The 16811-nt window shown below is 40.7% G+C and overlaps 1 protein-coding gene across 12 annotated transcripts in view; it reads left to right on the top strand.

The window, feature by feature from the left end:
- The first annotated feature begins 13212 nt into the window (after window positions 1-13212).
- LOC111968415 (membrane-associated guanylate kinase, WW and PDZ domain-containing protein 1) overlaps window positions 13213-16811 on the top strand; it is a 189091-nt gene continuing 185492 nt past the window's right edge. For 6 of the 12 annotated variants that reach the window (XM_070445184.1, XM_070445176.1, XM_070445177.1 and 3 more), the window contains exon 1: window positions 13216-14016. In XM_070445184.1, coding sequence (XP_070301285.1) covers window positions 13719-14016 — 298 coding nt within the window. In that variant the 5' untranslated portion in view covers window positions 13216-13718. Of the gene's footprint in view, window positions 14017-16811 lie in introns of all 12 variants that reach the window. The other 6 variants (XM_070445189.1, XM_070445186.1, XM_070445182.1 and 3 more) reach the window with 2 other exon arrangements.

Here is a 16811-nt window from a genome sequence, read left to right as displayed (position 1 = left end):
AAAATGGTCAGGTAGTGCAATGCTGAGCAGACTGTGACCGAGACTGAAACAACTCATATGGCCCGGAGTCTGACACAATCAGTTTCCACACAATCTGCCCACTGTCTGCCCACTGTCTGCCCACTGTCTGCCCACTGTCGCACTCTTTGTGTTTTGCTTTGCATTGTGTTTGTGTTTTGGAGTTTTTGGTGACCCAAAGCAACAGCAAATGAGGATTTTAATAAACACCGAAATATTCCCATCGACATGAGTGCATGATTTGCACAAAAGTTAAGGATAGCCATATAAGAAATCTCATTAAGATTCCACCATTAGATGATTTCATCCCCTACCTTAGATACAATAAGTTGGCGGCAATGTGTCATAGTGTACTAAGGCTGGCTGAGTGGGCAAATTGAGCACTCAAGATCATATTCTGCTCTGTAGACCTGTTGTGTGTTGCATTTAATTATTCAGCTATGCTTTAACATGGACCACATGACTAACCAGTCAGAACCAGAAAGTCATGTTCTCTCTTCCCTCTATTCCCTATTTTCCTCCCCATTCTTCTTCTCTCTCTCTCTCAATTTATTAATGAGAGGATCCACTCCTAATACCATCTCAACAAAAAACTGTTATTTGTTGAAATTATCATTTATGGTGCCAAAGCATTATTTCATCAATATGCATGACATACAACAGTTTGGACACACTTACTCATTCTAGGGTTTTTCTTAATTTTTAAAATATTTTCTACATTGTAGAATAATAATGAAGACATTAAAACTATGAAATAACACACATGGAATCATGTAGTAACCAAAAAAGTATTCAATTAATCAAAATATAGTTTATATTTTAGGTTCTTCAAAGTAGCCACCCTTTGCCTTGACGACAGCTTTGCACACTCTTGGCATTCTTTCAACCAGCTTCACCTGGAATGTTTTTCCAACAGTCTTGAAGGAGCCCATATATGCTGAGCACTGAGCTGCTTTTCCTTCACTCTGCGGTCCAACTCATCCCAAACCATCTCAATTGTGTTTTGGGCCGGGTGATCTGATGCAGCACTCCATCCCTCTCCTTCTTGGTCAAATTGCCCTTACACAGCCTGGAGGTGTGTTGGGTCATTTTCCATTTGAAAAACAAATGATAGTCCCACTAAGTGTAAACCAGATGGGATGGTGTATCGCTGCAGAATGCTGTGGTAGCCATGCTGGTTAAGTGTGCCTTGAATTCTGAAAAAATCACAGACAGTGTCACAAGCAAAGCACCCCCACACAATCACACCTCCTCCTCCATGCTTTATGGTGGGAACCACACATGCGGAGATCATCCGTTCACCAACTCTGTGTCTCACAAAGACACGGCGGTTGGAACCAAAAAATCTCAAATTTGGACTAATCAGACCAAAGGACAGATTTCCACCGGTCTAATGTCTATTGCTCATGTTTCCTGGCCTAAGCAAGTCTCTTCTTCTTATTGATGTCCTTTCGACAATGAAGGCCTGATTCACACAGTCTTCTCTGAACAGTTGATGTTGAGATGTGTCTGTTAGTTGAACTCTGTTTTTATTTGGGCTGCAATCTGAGGCTGGTAACTCTAATGAGGCTCCCGAGTGGCGCAGCGGTCGGAGGCGTCACTACAGACCCTAGTTCGATCCAACCGGTCGTGATCAGGAGTTCCATAGGGCGGCGCACAATTGGCCCAATGTTGTCCGGGTATGGGGAAGGTTTGGCCGGGGTAGGCCGTCATTGTAAAATAAGAATTTGTTCTTAACTGACTTGCCTAGTTAAATAAAGGTTAAATAAAAATAAATAAAATAATGAACTTATCCTCTGCAGCAGAGGTAACTCTGGGTCTTCCATTCCTGTGGTGGTCCTCATGAGAGCCAGTTTCATCATAGCGCTTGATGGTTTTTGCCACTGTATTTGAAGAAACGTTCAAAGTTATTGAAATTTTCCACATTGACTGACCTTCATCTCTTAAAGTAATAATATGTACTTGGTATTTTTCCAAATAGGGCTTCTGTATACCACCCCTACCTTGTCACAACACAACTGATTGGCTCAAATGCATAAAGAAGGAAAGAAATTCCATAACTTTTAACATGGCACAAATGTTAATTGAAATGCATTCCAGGTGAATACCTCATGAAACTGGTTGAGAGAATGTCAAGAGTGTGCAAAGCTGTCATCAAGGCAATGTCTGGCTACTTTGATGAATCTCAAATATGAAATATTTTTTGATTTGTTTAACACTTTTTTTGGTTACTACATGATTCCATATGATTCCATATTTTTTGATTTGTTTAACACTTTTTTTGGTTACTACATGATTCCATATGTGTTATTTCAAGGTTTCGATGTCTTCACTTTTATTCTACAATGTAGAAAATAGTTTTAAAAAATGAACACCCTTGAATGAGTAGGTGTGTCCAAACTTTTGACTGGTACTGTATTGCACTGAGTTGTAGGAATGCATGGAATGACATTAACTATGACTGATGCCTTGTTTTAGTACCCAAAGATAAGCCGCTCCTTTGCTGTATTTGAAGTTAAAAAATGTCTGCCTCTTCAACCAACCTTTAAACAACAAGATGTGTTTACATTTGAATCTCCTTTTGTTTCTGCGATATTCTGCAGGGCAACATGGTCTTAAATATCTGTTACTGTTAGGAATTTTGTTAATAAATAGTTAAAACAAATTCTAGCTTTAGATAAAACTATAACTAATTGAACTCTGCACGCCTGGTGAAAAGAGATTTGTGTTGTGGGTTATAAAGTAAGCAGAAAGGGTCATTAAACTATGGTTGAACTGACCCAACTTAGCCCTGAGATGTTTAGATAAGGCTGTGAGTAACTTTTTAGGTCTTCCATTATCTTGAGTTGTCTGCTAAAGTGGTAATAAATTATAGTGAGCCTTCAGGATAATTGATTACATTGTGTGTCATGTGTGTGTGCTGTGAAGTTGGAATGAACTTTAAGTTGGAATGAACTTTTCAACCTGTTTTCTATTTGTCAGGACAATGAGACTTATTATGTAACCTATGACGTCATATCTTGTATATAAACCTGTGTTTATGATCAAATGGCAGCGTGCTCCGAGAATAAACACTATTATCTAATTTTAATAAGACTGTATCCTGTCTATTTTATGTTAATAAGTATCTTACAAATTCTTATAAATAGACAGATTGAATTTAATTAATGAGTATATTAGAGGAATTATTTAATTCCACTAACAGTTACTTAAAGCGGCAATCAGCAGTAGAAACAATTACAAAGCACACTCCCCACCCCTGTTTAGGTAAAAAAGCTGAGGGATGGGGCTGGAGAAATAAATACTCTCAAATTCATAGACAGAGCTATGGATGCAAAGACTGACCATCCATTATATACCATTATAGTTTTAATAACCATGTTTTGAGGCTATATAGTGTTTGTTCACATTTAATTAAATCAAGCTTATGTTTTTGGGTTCTGATGGGGTACGACAGTTGAACTAAGTTCATGAGGCATTTATAAGTTATATTCTTCAAGAATCAATTGGTATATTCTGTTTCATTAATTTATCATTAAGTCCAAAAATGTCCCTTTTAATGTGCGTTTTTATATAAAATATCTCACTATAACATTAAGATACTGTATAGAGTTTGACAATGCTTTTGTGGATATGGGAAGTTCTCTGAGAGCATTTACCAGCTAAATGACCCATGTGCCAAGAGAGAGAGGCTCTACATAACCGGTGGTTCACCCTTATCACCAAATCACATCAAGCATTCACAGAATCTGTAATTCTAGAGAAGGAATATATTGCTTTGGAGATGAGCCAGAATTTAGATTGTGCTGACATGATTTGAGATGGTTCAATATCCTGTGTAAGGCGTTTATTTTTCTGCATTTCAAATCTAGACCTCTGGCACTGTTTTAACTTTGTGAGAGTGCTCATCACTCTGTTGCTCTGGATATTGCTTGATACAATTCAGACCAAAACATAACCTACATACTGAACTTCAGAATGGTATTGGTAAGAAAAATTATGATTTACAAGCCCCCAATGACATAGCCTCTCATTGCCGGTGGTATGACAGCAATCCTAAATAGTGTCAGATAATCTGATGGCCTTTTTGTGAGAACCACTCATCTGTAATCTGACAGGGTAACACTGGGCTTTGCTGCTCTGCTTTACATAGAATTGGGATTTCTCTCCCCCTCCCTTCCTCTCTCTCTCTCTCTTTCTGTGGATATTATGACGAATAAGTCTTTATCGGGTCATAGAGGAAAAGAAGATTAAAAAGACATCTAAGCATAAAATTGACCTCCTCTTTTACGGAACCCTCTTTTACAGAGTGTTTAACACAGAAACATGTTGGTTACAGTAGGTCAGTGAATATCTGGCAGACTTGTTGGGAGTGTGTTACAATACAGGAGGTTAATAATGGCTATAGTGACACTATTATACAGATTAATAGACAATCCGGCCACAGAGGGAAAAATGTGCTTATGGTTTTAAAGATTGTGTTTTTCAGACCCATCTCTCTGCTGTAGTGGCATATCACACATTTATAACACTGTTCTTATTAGGAGGTCATCCCTGGGCAGTGCACTATTGTCACGATCGTCGTTGGAAGCATACTCGGACCAAAGCGCAACGCGATCTGGGTTCCACATATTTATTGATGTGAAACTTTGAACAAGACCAAAATAAAGAAACAACGAAACGTCAATGAAATGCTAAAAGGCAATAACACAAAAACAAGATCTCACAAAACACAGTGGGGGAAATTGGCTGCCTAAATATGATCCCCAATCAGAGACAACAATAAACAGCTGCCTCTGATTGGGAACCATTCCAGGCCAACATAGAAATCAACAACATAGATAGGAACACCCCCCCTAGTCACACACCGACCTAACCCAAAATAGAGAATAAAAAAGCTCTCTATGGTCAGGGCGTGACAACTATAGCCTTCATAAAGTCTCTTATGTGATTTCACTATACTACTGTAACCATCCCCGAGTCATTCTACAGAGAACTATAGAGCACTCCAAAGAAATACATTTGTTACTCTTTATAGCTACAAACTTGAATGAAACAGCCATTGTGTTCTGTAGTCTACTGTGCATGAACTTTAACAGACTGTTTGGTGACCAGTTTGTACCATTAGAATACCGTTAAAAGCTGGGCATGCATTATGTATGCATGCCTGGCTGAAACCTGATATTACTGAGAAAGAGACAGGTTCTCTTTATGATAGATCAAGTGAGGGCCAACATCATACAGTCTTCTTCTTCTCTCGCATGCTATGGAGAGGTGAGGGCTATGACAGGAACGGCAAATTTAGTACCTTTCCACCTCTAATTCAATTACTTTTTCTCTCTCCCTCTCTTCCCTCCTCCCAGGCCCAGCCAGACAATTTAACAGTCCATTCAGGTATGTACAGAAGGGTGTGGACTGAGAGAGAGATGGAGGAACAATGCACCTCCACTATTGTTTACACCCAGATAAAGACCTACGTGTGCTGTTGATAACTCACTAAAACTGTGCTGCAATGAGAGTTGTCCCCACTGGGCACTTTGAAGATGAGCTGGTGGTGATTTAATTTACTGAGTATGATGTCTTAATGATGGATGGGGCTGTTACCGTCTACAGTGAATATCTAAATCCACTTGCTATTGATTGTGGATTCTTGCCAATACAGACATCTCAAGCACTCAAAAAAGTAAGTTGTCACAATTGAAGCATAAATTGTTTTGGATTGACCTGACGATTAGTCACCATGGTGACCGGTGGTCATTTGTCTACGAAGCCACTCAGCATTAACTACAGTGTATGGAAACCAGTGCACATGGTCAAACAAACAGTTAGGCTTCCACTGGCATCACTGAATCATGAATGCAAGTGGTGCCTTGGATATGATGAGATATAAAAGACCATTGATTTGATACGTGTCTCAGGATGGGGTCCTGACATTTCTATGATTAGACCCCTCCAGAACAGAAACAACATGTATACATGTATGCATTCAGAAAGTGTTTTGACACTTTGACTTTTTCCACATTTTGTTGTGGCAGCCTTATTCTAAAATGGATTAAATAGTTTTTTTCCCTCATCAAACAAAAGCAGAGTTTCTCCCATTCTTTTCTGCAGATCCTCTCAAGCTCTGTCAGGTTGGATAGGGAGTGTTGCCTCTCTAGAGATGTTCGATCGGGTTCAAGTCCCGGGCTCTGGCTAGGCCACTCAAGGACATTCAGATACTTTTCCTGAGGCCACTCCTGCATTGTCTTGGCTGTGTGTTTAGGGTCATTGTCCTGTTGGAAGGTGAACCTTCGCCCCAGTCTGAGGTCCTGAGCGCTCTGGAGCAGGATGCACCTGAGCTCAATTTTGAGTCTCATAGCAAATGGTCTGAATACTTATGTACAGTGGTCTAAAGTACTTAAGTAAAAATACTCTAAAGTATTACTTAAGTAGTTTTTTGGGGTATCTGTACTTTACTTTACTATTTATATTTTTGACTGCATTCCTTAAGAAAATATTGTACTTTTTACTCCATACATTCTCCTTGACACCCAAATGTACTCGTTACATTTCGAATGCCTAGCAGGACAGGAAAATAGTCAAATTCACACACTTATCAACTGAAAATCCCTGGTCATCCCTACTGTCTCTGATTTTTTCGGACTCACTAAACACACGTGCTTCGTTTGTAAATTATGTCTTAATGTTGGAGTGTGCCTGTGGCTTTCCGTAAATAAAAAAAAGCAAATGGTGCCATCTGGTTTGCTTAATATAAGGAATTTGAAATTATTTATACATTTACTTTTGATACTTAACTCTATTTTAAACCAAATGCTTTTATACTTTTACTCAAGTAGAATTGAACTAGGGGACTTTTACTTTTACTTGAGTCATTTTCTATTAAGGTATCTTTACTTTTACTCAAGTACTGTACGATAGTTGGGTGCTTTTTCCACCACTGCTTATTTAAAAAAGGTATTTCTGTTTTTTATTTTTTAGAATAAGGCTGTTACATAACAAAATGTGGAAAAGGTCAAGGGGTCTGAATGCTTCCCGAATGCACTGTATATGTGCAGCTTATGTAGATCTTTGATGCCATATATCATTATGTGTCCATGTATGAACATAAACTGATACATTATTCATTGTCAGGAAAACAACCTTATTATATTAGACCAAATGGCAGACATATTGCTGAGAAAGAGAGTGTGAGAGAGAGAGAGCGAGAGAGAGAGAGAGAGAGAAGGAGAGAGAGCGATAGAGAAAGAGAGAGAAAGATAAGAGCCAGAGACATATAGAGGAGAAAGAAAAACTAGTGGCCATGGGAGAATGGCCTGGCTGTACCCGTCTGTCTGATTTGGCTGACACAGTGTGACAGGAAGCTGGCACTGGCTCTGCTCGACCCCCAATGAAGGTCAAAGTACATCTGACTAGCACTGGCACACCATGTCACTCTTTTAAAGGGCTCCCTCTCTCCTCCTGTCCTCTCCCTAATGACCCTGGAACTGACAAGCACTAGAGAAGTGATAACAATATCACTTACAGCATATAATGATGACTCTCACCTATCCAGCTTCACCAGATCAGGGGTCCAAGGAGAGGCAGCGAGGACGATGTGTAATGGGACACTTACACAAGCGTTACAATGTATAATGGGACACCTATTATTATTCTGCTTACCTCTATGTGATCATCCCTCTGAACGTATTGGTAGGCTGTACTGTCTTACTAGAGGTAAATTAAGCGATGCTGCATCTCTCAAACATCTGGTTGACACTATGGTTAACACTATTTACATACTTCCAGAGTGGGAATGTATGGTTTAACTCTATAGCCCTGGGCTTGATAAACTGTTCCTGTGTCTGAGAAACTGATCTGAGAAGAAGCTACACAGTTTAGGCTTAAAAGCACTCACTCCGTTTCCCGTCCCATCCAGGCCAATGGCTTCCCTCCCGTGGGATAGAGAGTACTTTGAATGTTATTTTTAGGTTTGGAAAAGCTCATCTGCTTTTCCCTAGGTGAGAGGCACAGCCCATCTGATTCCATCAAACAACATTTCCTGTTCCTGCGCCTCAGCCCAGCTGTCTAATGCCTCTCTCTCTCTCTCTCTCTCTCTCTCTCTCTCTCTCTCTCTCTCTCTCTCTCTCTCTCTCTCTCTCTCTCTCCTCTCTCCCTCTCTCTCTCTCCTCACCCTCACAGCCCTGCAATCTCTCTCACTGTGTTGTCATCCTTTCACTGTCTATCTCATGATGATGATGATGGTGTGCTGATGATACAACTGATGATGTTGACAGTTATCACAATTATGTTTAATATAGCCTATTGTAAAATTGTATAGTTGTAGGTCCTATAATGGTGAACACTATTTTAAACATGTTTTGTGTTTGACTCAAATGAAAGAATACACATACCAGAGCTCCATATTAGTAGGACACAGAGGGGTGTGTATGTCTGTCCATTGGTTTGAGGGGAAGTTCCAGTGAGAGATGGAAGAATGTACCACAGGAAGAACCTGAATTACTGGACTCCAAAGAGAAGAACACATTTATTTCACCTGGCCAAGTGATCTGCATTCCATTCCAAACCAGTAAAAGGCTGTGTTTACACAGGCAGCACAATTCTGATCTTTATTTCACTAATTGGTATTTTGACCAATCAGATCAGCTCTGAAAAAGAGCTGACGTGAAAGATCTGATGTGATTGGTCAATAGACGGAAGGCACTAACTCCGTCATGCTTGTTGGCCAAAGCCTATAGGGAATAGAGTTTTTGTAGAGTTTTTGGATAAAAGCCGAAATATAGTCTGTGGTAAACCTGTCTCTTATACACATCTAGATGTGTATAAGAGACAGATAGACGGAAGGCACTAACTCCGTCATGCTTGTTGGCCAAAGCCTATAGGGAATAAATAAAACCATTTTTTTGGGGGGGGGGGGGGGGGTTGGATAAATGCTGAAAATAAGGTCTGTCGTAAACACCTGCTTAGAAGATCTAATACATTTTGTTTGATGAGATAATCTTCATCAGCTAGTGTTAATGTTTGTGAATTTTGAACCATTTTTGTAATCAAAACAAGCACACAAAAGCTTCATAATTCATAAAGGTCATGTTAACTGATGACTGATATTATCTCATAAAACAAAATGTATAAGATATTCTAAGCCTCTGTTAACCTCAGACCTTATTTTCAGCGTTTATCCCATAAAACATCCTCCATTCAGGTTGCAAGGGCATTGATTTCCCCCTTAACTAGCCTTAATGGTTAGCCCCCCCTCCCCTAGCCCCACCCCAAAAAACTGGAAAAATATGCATACTGTCTTAATAAAACACAGTTTTCCTGATGTTGCACACGCCGTTCAGCCAGGGTAAACACCAGACTGCTGCAACCTGATCGGTAGCATTAGCCACTCTAGCATGGTGGGGGGAAAATGTGTTTTATTAAGTACGCCTATTCTTCATTTTATTAGGGGGGCGGCTAGTCATTAAGGCTAGTTAAGGAGAATATCGACGCCCTTGCAGCCTGAATGGAGGATGTTTTATGCATGAGCCGGACACGAGTGTATAGCTGGTTCCAGTTGGACGCAAACAACGTAAAAGGAATAATAGTGCCATCTGCTGGCTGGTTGGGTTAGTTAGTAGGATGGGGTGGGTATTGTAGTAGGCTACAGTGCATTCGGAAAGTATTCAGAACCCTTGACTTTTTGCACATTTTGATACCTTACAGCCGTATTCTAACATTGATTAAATTGACCCCCCCTCATCAATCTACACATAATACACCTTAATTTACGGCTAGGAGTTCTGCTAGCGGAACGTTTCGACAACATCCGTTGAAATTGCAGAGCGCGAAATTGAAAATAAATTATTCGAAATATTTAACTTTCATACAATCACAAGTGCAATACACCAAAATACAGCTCAACTTCTTGTTAATCCAGGCACCATGTCAGATTTCAAAAAGGCTTTACGGCGAAAGCAAACCATGCGATTATCTGAGGAAAGCACCCCATCAAACAATCACATGACAATCATATTTCAACCCGCCAGGCGCGACACAAAACTCAGAAATAACGATATAATTCATGCCTTACCTTACCTATCTTCTTCTGTTGGCACTCCAATATGTCCCATAAACATCACAAATGGTCCTTTTGTTCGATTAATTCCGTTGTTATATCCCCAAAATATCAATTTATTTGGCGCGTTTGATTCAGAAAAACACCGTTTCCAACTCGCCCAACATGACTACACATTATCTAATAAATTACCTCTAATCTTGGTCCAAACATTTCAAACAACTTTCCTAATCCAACTTTAGCTATTTTAAAACGTAAATAATCAATCAAATTTAAGATGGAATAAACTGTATTCAATAGTGGATAAAATGAAAGTGGAGCGAGCGCTAGGTCGTGCGCCCCAAACACAACAGTACACTAGACTTGACACTCAGTCTGAACAGCTATACTTCTTCATTACTCAAAAGGAAAACATTAACCAATTTCTAAAGACTGTTGACATCTAGTGGAAGCCATAGGAACTGCAACCAGATGCCTCAGAAATCTAGATTCCCATAGAAATGTAACTGAAAACACAGTCACCTCAAAAAATACAATTCCTGGATGGTTTGTTTGCGGGGTTTCGCCTGCCTAATACGTTCTGTTATACCCACAGACATAATTTCAACAGTTTTAGGAACTTTAGAGTGTATTCTATCCAAATCTACCCTATTATATGCATATCCTAGCTTCTGGGCCTGAGTAGTAGGTAGTTTACTTTGGGCACGCTTTTCATCCCGACGTGAAAATACCGCCCCCTATCCCAAACAGGTTAATGACAAAGCAAAAACAGATTTTTAGCAATTTTTTTTTTTTTAAATGCAAAAATGAAACATGACATTTACATAAGTATTCAGACCCTTTACTCCGTACTTTGTTGAAGCACCTTTGGCAGCAATTACAGACTTAGGTTTTCTTGGGTATGACACTACAAACTTGGCACACCTGTATATGGAGAGTTTCTCCCATTCTTCTCTGCAGATCCTCTCAAGCTCTGTCAGGCTGGATGGGGAGCGTCGCTACACAGCTATTTTCAGGTCTCTGCAGAGATGTTCGATCGGGTTTAAGTCTGGGCTCTGGCTGGGCCACTCAAGGACATTCAGAGACTTTTCCTGAAGCCACTCCTACATTGTCTTGGCTGTGTGCTTAGGGTCAGGTTTTCATCAAGGATCTCTCTGTACTTTGCTCCGTTTATCTTTCCCTCGACCCTGCCATGTTTCCTCCAGACGTAATGCTTGACATTCAGGCCAAAGAGTTCAATCTTGGTTTCATCAGACAATATAATCTTGTTTCTCATGCTCAGACTCCTTTAGGTGCCTTTTGGCAAACTCCAAGTGGGCTGTCATGTGCCTTTTACTGACGAGTGGCTTCCGTCTGGCCACTCTACCATAAAGGCCTGATTGGTGGAGTGCTGCAGAGATGGTTGTCCTTCTGGAAGGTTCTCCCATCTCCAAAGAGGAACTCTGGAGCTCTGTCGGAGTGACCTACGGGTTCTTGGTAAGCTCCCTGACCAAGGCCCTTCACCCCCGATTGCTCAGTTTGGCCGGGTGGCCAGCTCTAGGAAGAGTCTTGGTGGTTCCAAACTATTTTTATTTAAGAATGATGGAGGCCACTGTGTTCTTGGGGACCTTCAATGCTGCAGAAATGTTTTGGTACCCTTCGCCAGATCTGTGCCTCAACTCAATCTTGTCTCAGAGCTCTACGGACCATTCCTTCGACCTCATGGCTTGGTTTTTGCTCTGACATGCACTGTCAACTGTGGGACCTTATATAGACAGGTGTGTGCCTCTCCGAATCATGTCCAATGAATTGAATTTACCACAGGTTGACTCCAATCAAGTTGTAGAAACATCTCAAGGATGACCAATGGAAACAGGATGCACCTAAGCTAATGTCGAGTCTCATAGAAAAGTGTCTGAATACTTATGTAAATAAGGTATTTCTGTTTTACATTTTATATACATTTGATAGCATTTCTAAAAACCTGTTTTTCTTTGTCATTATGGGGTATTGTGTGTAGATTGATGCAGAAAAAATGTAAAAGCTGTAACGTAAAAAATTTGCAAAAAAGGGAAGGGGTCTGAATACTTTTCGAGCATACACTAAACAAAAATAGAAACCGACATGTAAAGTGTTGGTCCCATGTTTCATGAGCTGAAATTAAAGATCCCAGAAATTTTCTAAATGCACAAAAAGCTTATTTCTCTCAAATTTTGTAGACAAATTAGTTTACATTCCTGTTAGTGAGCATTTCTCCTTTGCCAAGACAATCCATCCACCTAACAGGAAGCTGATTAAACAGCATGATCATTACACAGGATCATTAACTTGTGCTGGGGACAATAAAAGGCCACTCTAAAATGTGCAGTTTTGTCACACAACACAATGCCACAGATGTCTCAAGTTTTGAGGGAGCACGCAATTGGTATGCTGACTGCAAGAATGTTCCAGAGAATTTAATGTTCATTTCTCTACCATAAGCTGCCTCCAACGTCATTTTAGAGAATTTGTCAGTACATCCAACCGGCCTCACAACCACAGACCACGTGTAACCACGCCAGCTCAGGACCTCCACATTCGACTTCTTCACCTGTGGGATCATCTGAGTGGGTGGGGGAGGCGTGCTGAGGAGTATTTCTGTCTGCAATTAAGCCCTTTTGTGTGGAAAAACAAATTCTGATTGGTTGGCCCTGGCCCGCAAATGGGTGGGCCTAAACCCTCAAAGGACCACCCATGGCTGCACCCCTGCCCAGTCATGTGAAAGCCATAATAAATATATTTCAATTGACTGATTTCCTTATTTGAACTGTAACTAAGTAAAATCTTTGAAATTGTTGCATGTTGCGTTTACATTTTTGTTCAGTATATAAAGAATTGGCCAAATAATATATTTCTATACAAATGTATGTATTAAAAATAAATACATTTATTTATTATATATGTCACGCATCAAAAATACATTAAAAAAATGCATAAATAATACAGTATTTGGCAAAATTGTTATATTTAAAATACTGTATATCCTAAAATGCATCCACAATATATGTTTAAAATGTTGTTTTTCGTTGGGAGCATTAGGACCTTGTAATAGGTGTAGCCATTAGGCTTTCCCTCTGGACTCCGGAGGGAAACAGGACGCATGCGCTCATTTTACTATCAGCACATCCCGATCGCTACAGCAGGCAGAGTGGGACGAAATGTAACAAAACACACGACAACGTTGTACCTGTTTAAAGGAGCCGTTGTGGTGCCACCAACCAAATAACCTATTATTCAAAGTAAAATCTTCATCGCTTTGATCTTTAACGGGAAATATTTAAAGTGGTTTCATAAAAAGGGAACTGAGAAAGGATTTGACAAGTGGAGACTATACGTTTGTGGGACTCTGGCAGCGTTTACTCGGCAAAGATGTTAACAAGATGAGAAAAACAATAGCTGTAAATTAAGAGCAGCTGCTCAAGACGTCTATAGAAGTGGTCAATCAGACGAGAATGGCTTGATTTTGTTTGTGTGAACAATGAGCAGCTTTTGACAGCAGCACTCATGCTTCAGGGAAAGAAAAAGAAAGTTTGCTGCGTCTGATTTTGATATTACATTCTGAGACTCGTTTTGTTGTGTATATTGTTATTAGTCGGCAAGTCCACCTGTTTGGTTTGGCATATTCACCATGGCCAAAGTGATCCAAAAGAAGAATCACTGGACCACCAAAGTTAACGAGTGCGCGGTTCTCAAAGACGCTCCGGGTGACTTGAATGTGCCATTGCTGGGCGGTGCAGAGAACGGAGAGTTCGCCTACATCGGACAAGTTAACGAGGATATCGTTATTTACAAAAATGGAAAATTAACAGAGGGGGAGTTGATATTGGAAGTAGAGAACCTATCGATCTCTGGATTGCCTCTGTACGATGTACAGACAGTGATAAATAACTGCAAGGGTCCCATCAGATTGAAAACAGTCAGACAAGGTAAGAGATGACACAGAAGCAGCAGCGTCTATAGCGCTTCATTCATCCATATGAAGTGATGTATTAAAGTTGATGAGGCACACACAGGTTATCCAATAATTATGTCCTGATTCATTTTCAACTTTTCAGAATCCCATTTAAAGTTTTAGTTCTGTCAGATGTACATCCTCATAAAATGTATGACCCTGTTGTCCTCAACCACGAATGGACATGTATCATTGCAGCAGTTGTAAATGTGTATATATTATTGTTATTTTTCACTGTACTTTTCACTGTACCCTGCATCCCTGTGCATGTGACTAATAAACTCAATTATGTATCTATCATGTATGGATGTTGAAATGCCCCTTCCCCCTTATAGCAACACCCACAAGCTTTGCGTTTCAGCATTTTACTTTTATATGATTGGAGAGTACAGATGTTGTGGGTCAAATAATATTTGGTCTGTAGAGTACCCGTTAGGCCTAAGGCACTTACTGATAGTTGTCTACATCCCAACCTCTCTGCTCGTACCTCAGCAGTAGGATGACAACAGCATTCATTTGCATCATACGTCATTTGAAAGAGCTTAAACTTGATTGCTGACATGCAACACATTTTGGGACTATATCAACAATGATGTAATGAAATTACAACCCAAATTTTTTGGGGGGTGGAATTTTACAATATCAGCAGACAAACAGCAGCTCTGGCCAGTGGGAACCATTCATGGTCAACTTGACTCAGCATGGCAATATAGTTTGACACTAAGCCAGTGTGACCGGAACCCAGTGTGTCTTGCAGGCTTGTAGGGATGCTCAGAGCCACAGAGATGGAGTGCTACTCTGGGATCTGACTGATTTTGAAAGTTTGTCCAAAGAGAGAAAAAATCACAGAAAGAGAAGAAAAAAATTCTCGCAAAATCATACTCTTTTTCCACTTCTATTTGCTCTATACATCCTGAGCACATATGACTACTTTGTTGGCACAGATTAAGAGCCTCTTGATGGGAAACCTGTACATTAGCATGGCAGTTCCATATCTCAAAATCCCAATTCAACACATGGTTCTAGTTATGGTGAGTCTCCTCTGTCTATTCGGAAGACTGACAATCCTGCCCATGTCCATAAATGACTTGAGAAAATTATCAGGAATCTGGCCAATCAGCTCCCACTCCAGTCCCAGTGCTCCACCTGGCCCATTTCCAGATGCTGTCTGTAGGTAGGGAGGGGGGACGGAGGGGATGCCATGGCGATACACTCACATGACCATATTCCGTTTCAGGTTTTAATAGTTTATGTTGTCTGGGAATGTTCCTCCCTAATCAGGCTTAATTGGAAAAATATTTTTGGCAAAAGGGCCATCTAGCCCATATTCAGTTTGTTCAAGGCGTCTGTCATTTTCACACAGTTTACGGAATGAAAAAGCAAAAGACTGCTGATTAGGCTATTGTCCATCAGGTTGTGAAGGTTTCTGCATCATCACTCGAGTTCAGGGAACAGGCCAGGCATAGCATGTTTGAGTGCTGATTGAGGCATTTTAATAACAACCAACAGTTTCTGTGTGCTATTGTTGTGGGAGTGATTACAGTACACACACATGGCACTGAGCTGCCACTGTGTACTACATGCCATTATGAGACCATGCTGCTGTATTGACACAGTCAGTAGTTCAGAGAAAATTGTTAACTTGATTATCTAATTGGTCAACATTTCGAAATGCATTCCCACACTCTATACAGTGTATATTTTACAGGACTCCCGCTGTATATCACAAAGAGAGACATGTCTTTGATTGACATTTCTATGTCAATGTAATAATAATATGTAATAATTTGTCTGAGGCTGTGAGGTATCCAGTCTGAACACTAAACTGTATTTGAGGGAAATAGGTTGCAGATTAGATTATTATCATTATGTCCAATGTTATGATAAAAATAAGAGTTGTATGTGCGGGTGGCTCTACTCTGGTCTACATATGACACAGTTATCAACATTTCCTCTACACCCCCCACTTCCCATGAACACATACACACACAGGCTACCATGGGAGTGGATTTGTGTGCCAAGGCTCCCAGAGTGAATGCATGCATGTGTTATTGAGCATGTCCTTGTGTGTGTTTGCTGTATGATCAGTGTGTGGCGCTCCATGGGGCTTGGGCTGGGCAGACCAGGCAAATCTGACCATGCAGCATGAAAAACGGGGTCAGGGAGGAGGTATCTAGTGTCTGGATCATGTCAGAGCACAGTGCAGGGTAACTCCATGTGATGCTTTTTAATCACTACACTGGGCTGGCTGACCCTGTCTCAGACACCCAGACTTAGCTTGCAGTCAGTCAGTCAGTCAGTCAGTGGGCTATACAGCCTGTGATCAGTCAGTCAGTCAGTGGGCTATACAGCCTGTGATCAGTCAGTCAGTCAGTCAGTCAGTGGGCTATACAGCCTGCGATCAACCGCTGAGAGCCCATTCACAATACGTTCCATCCAGGCAGGCAGAAAGAGTCGGAGCACCGCTGAGAGCCCATTCACAATACGTTACATCCAGGCAGGCAGAAAGAGTCTGGAGCACGCTGAGACCATTCACATAACGTTCCATCCAGGCAGGCAAGAAGAGTCTGGAGCACAGCTGATAGACCCATTCACAATACATTCCATCCAGGCAGGCAGAAAGAGTCTGGAGCACAGCTGAGAGCCATTCACAATACATTCCATCCAGGCAGGCAGAACAGCACTGAGCACAGCATTCAGACCATTCACAATACATTCCATCCAGGCAGGCAGGCAGAAAGAGTCTGGAGGCACAGCTGAGAGCCCATT

The sequence above is a fragment of the Salvelinus sp. IW2-2015 genome, linkage group LG1 (assembly GCF_002910315.2).
Source record: "Salvelinus sp. IW2-2015 linkage group LG1, ASM291031v2, whole genome shotgun sequence".
Classification (NCBI taxonomy): Eukaryota; Metazoa; Chordata; class Actinopteri; order Salmoniformes; family Salmonidae; genus Salvelinus; species Salvelinus sp. IW2-2015.
Note: the sequence above shows the minus strand (reverse complement) of the source record. Positions and strands in the feature narration are given on the sequence as shown.